The 2,997-nt window shown below is 39.6% G+C and overlaps 2 protein-coding genes across 2 annotated transcripts; both read left to right on the top strand.

The window, feature by feature from the left end:
* The first annotated feature begins 1,346 nt into the window (after positions 1 to 1,346).
* On the top strand, positions 1,347 to 2,084 carry LOC139864271 (uncharacterized mitochondrial protein AtMg00310-like). The gene has a single exon (XM_071852849.1). It carries the CDS (start codon positions 1,347 to 1,349, stop codon positions 2,082 to 2,084), a length of 738 nt encoding a protein of 245 aa, XP_071708950.1.
* Positions 2,085 to 2,311: 227 nt separating this feature from the next.
* On the top strand, positions 2,312 to 2,758 carry LOC139864270 (uncharacterized). Its single transcript, XM_071852848.1, has one exon. The coding sequence runs from the start codon at positions 2,312 to 2,314 to the stop codon at positions 2,756 to 2,758; it is 447 nt and encodes a 148-aa protein (XP_071708949.1).
* Positions 2,759 to 2,997: the final 239 nt, after the last annotated feature.

Below are 2,997 nucleotides of genomic sequence, written 5' to 3'. Positions count from 1 at the left end.
AATGGATTGGTTGTTGTAGAGATAACGAAACATCGCGATTTAAAGAGCTTGTTTCTTTAATCTCGAGTATTGACTCTAAGCTGGATGCGAATTTGGCTACTGATGATGATAGAAGACAGCGCCTAAAATTTTTAAAAGAAAGAGATGAGATTTCTAAGATTCGTAATCTTGATGTTTGTCAAAAGTCGAAACAAAAATGGAATCTTGAGGGGGACGAAAATACGGGCTTTTTTCATTCTCTTCTCAAGAGGAGATGTCATGCGCAATCCATACAAGGCATTATGATTAACGGAGATTGGATCACTAATCCGTCTATTGTTAAAGATGAATTCTTAGCTTTCTATAAATCCAAATTTCAGTCCCAGATCGATCACATTCCCCTCGGTCAACTTGCTGGTGCATCTACTCTCTCGATGTATGATAGAGATAATTTGGAGATTCCGGTAACTATGGAAGAAATTAAGGAAGCGGTTTGGAATTGTGGTGGTGACAAATCCCCAGGACCCGACGGATTTTCGTTCTATTTCATTAAACAATTCAGGGACATTCTAAAAGAAGATATTCGCAAGTTTGTAGAGGCTTTTTTACTGACTGGCTCATTACCTCATGGCTCTAATTCCTCTTTTATCACTTTAATTCCAAAAGTGGATAATCCGGTGAACGTTAAGGATTTTCGTCCCATTTCTCTCATCGGTTCTCTGTACAAGATTTTCTCCAAGATCTTAGCGAACAGGCTTTCTAAAGTTATTGGCATGGTGATTAGTAACGAACAAACAACGTTCATTAAAGGTAGATAAATTCTTGACGGACCGTTAATTCTTAGTGAAGTTATCGATTGGATCAAAAAGAGGAAGAAAAAACTGTTGGTCTTTAAGGTCGACTTCGAAAAAGCTTTTGATTCGGTTGACTGGAGATACCTTGACTTTATGTTATCGCAACTCGGTTTCGGGGACAAGTGGCGAAAATGGATTAACGCTTGTCTTATTTCGGCGAGAACCTCCATTCTAGTGAATGGTAGCCCTACTTCTGAGTTCTCAATCAAGAGTGGTTTACGTCAGGGAGATCCGCTATCTTCGTTTCTTTTTCTTATTGTTATGGAAGGCTTGCACTTAGCATTAAAGGAAGCGGTGTCTAACGATTTGATCAAGGGGGTAACGTTTGACAACCTTAACATCTCCTATTTTCTTTTCGCAGATGATGTTGCTATTATATCGGATTGGAACACTCACGATATGGACAATATTCTTCTTGTCTTGGTTATTTTCCATCTGGCTTCGAGGTTGAAAATTAATCTCTCAAAGTCAAAAATTTACGGTATTGGTATTGACTCTGCTTAGGTGCAGACAATGGCTTCCCAATGCGGTTGTGAAGCAAGCACCCCTCCGTTCATCTTCTTGGGGATGCCTATTGGTTCCAATTCTAATCGAAAATCTCACTGGTATCCTGTGATTGATAAGTTCAAGACTAAACTCTCAACGTGGACCGGAAATCTTCTTTCTATAGGCGGAAGGTTAAACTTAATCAAATTCGTCCTTGGTGGTCTTGGAGTTTATTATCTGTCACTTTTTAAAGCCCCTGTTTCTATCATCAAATCCATTGAAAAATTGCGTGCTCGATTCTTTTGGGGTGGGAGCAAAGAAAAAAGAAAAATGGCATGGATCAAATGGGATCAAGTCCTTGCATCCCGAGAGAAAGGCGGCCTCGACATTGATAGTATCCAATCTTTCAACCAAGCTCTCCTATTGAATTGGCATTGGCGTTTTGTTCATTATTCGGACTCCCTTTGGGCTCGTACATTAGTTGCAATCCATGGCGTTCATGTTGGATTGGTTGGTCGTGATTGTGTCACATCGGGTGTATGGAGCAATATTATAAAAACCATTAAGGCAATCTATGCTTCTGGTATAATTTCTGATGATACTATGCAGACTAAGGTTGGAAATGGGTGTTATACGAAATTCTGGAAAGATCGATGGGTGGGAAATGTCACCTTGCAAAGCAAATATAATCGTTTATTTCGTCTTGAAAAGTACCCGGATTGTCTAATCTGCCATAGATTTGGGGATGCTGCCGTGAGAAAATGAGAATGGACGAGGGATCCTCCTGCCCCCGCAAACCTTGCAAATCTGATTTCTGATATAAATTCAGTGATTCTAAGTGACTCGCCTGATACTTGGGTTTGGAAGATAGGTTCTGATGGGACATACCATGTCTGTGAAACTCGCAAGCTACTTGACGATAGTAATCTGTCTTCATCTTGTTATCAGACTAGGTGGAATAAAATACTTCCGTTGAAGATTAATATTTTTATATGGCGCTTAATTATGGACCGTCTTCCTTCTCGTGTAACTTGGCTCTTAAAGGATTCGACGTCGATACGATCATTTGTCCGTTATGTAGTGTTGGTGGTGATTCTAGAGATCACACTTTTATTAGTTGTCATGTGGCAAGTTCGCTTTGGAGGCGAATTGGGCTTTGGACCGATATTGATTGGCCGACAGTGATTACAGTGGAAGACTTCTTCACTTGGTTGGATACATCTAATGCATCAGTGGCTTCAAAGGCTCGATTGTATTGTATTGTTGCAGCTTCTTTATGGTGGACTTGGAGACGTAGGAACGACTCTTTACATGGCGTTGGCTCAATTAAGGATCGAGACCTATTCGATAACGTTAGGCTCTCATCCTTTTCATGGCTTCAAGCAAGATCCAAACTTGCTCCCTCCTGGACCTCATGGCTTTGTAATCCGTTATTTTAGTTGTCTTATTCTCTTTGTATCATTTTTTTTTTCTTTTGGTTCCCTTTTTTTGTTACCTTTTTTTGTCTCCTTTTTGGCTTTAGCGCCTTGCTAGCCCTTAATAAAATTTTAGCCGTTCGAAAAAGGAAAAAAAATTGGATATTAATGTTCGGTCTATTTTAATTCTTTCTAATAGAGTGTTAAAACGGTCTACTTTTTGAATTAGGCAAATGGCTCGAAAAGGTAACCTAAGTTACCCA

The sequence above is a fragment of the Rutidosis leptorrhynchoides genome, chromosome 8, assembly GCF_046630445.1.
Source record: "Rutidosis leptorrhynchoides isolate AG116_Rl617_1_P2 chromosome 8, CSIRO_AGI_Rlap_v1, whole genome shotgun sequence".
Lineage (NCBI taxonomy): Eukaryota > Viridiplantae > Streptophyta > Magnoliopsida > Asterales > Asteraceae > Rutidosis > Rutidosis leptorrhynchoides.
The sequence above is the reverse complement of the archived record's forward strand: the minus strand, read 5'-3'. Positions and strand labels throughout refer to the sequence as shown.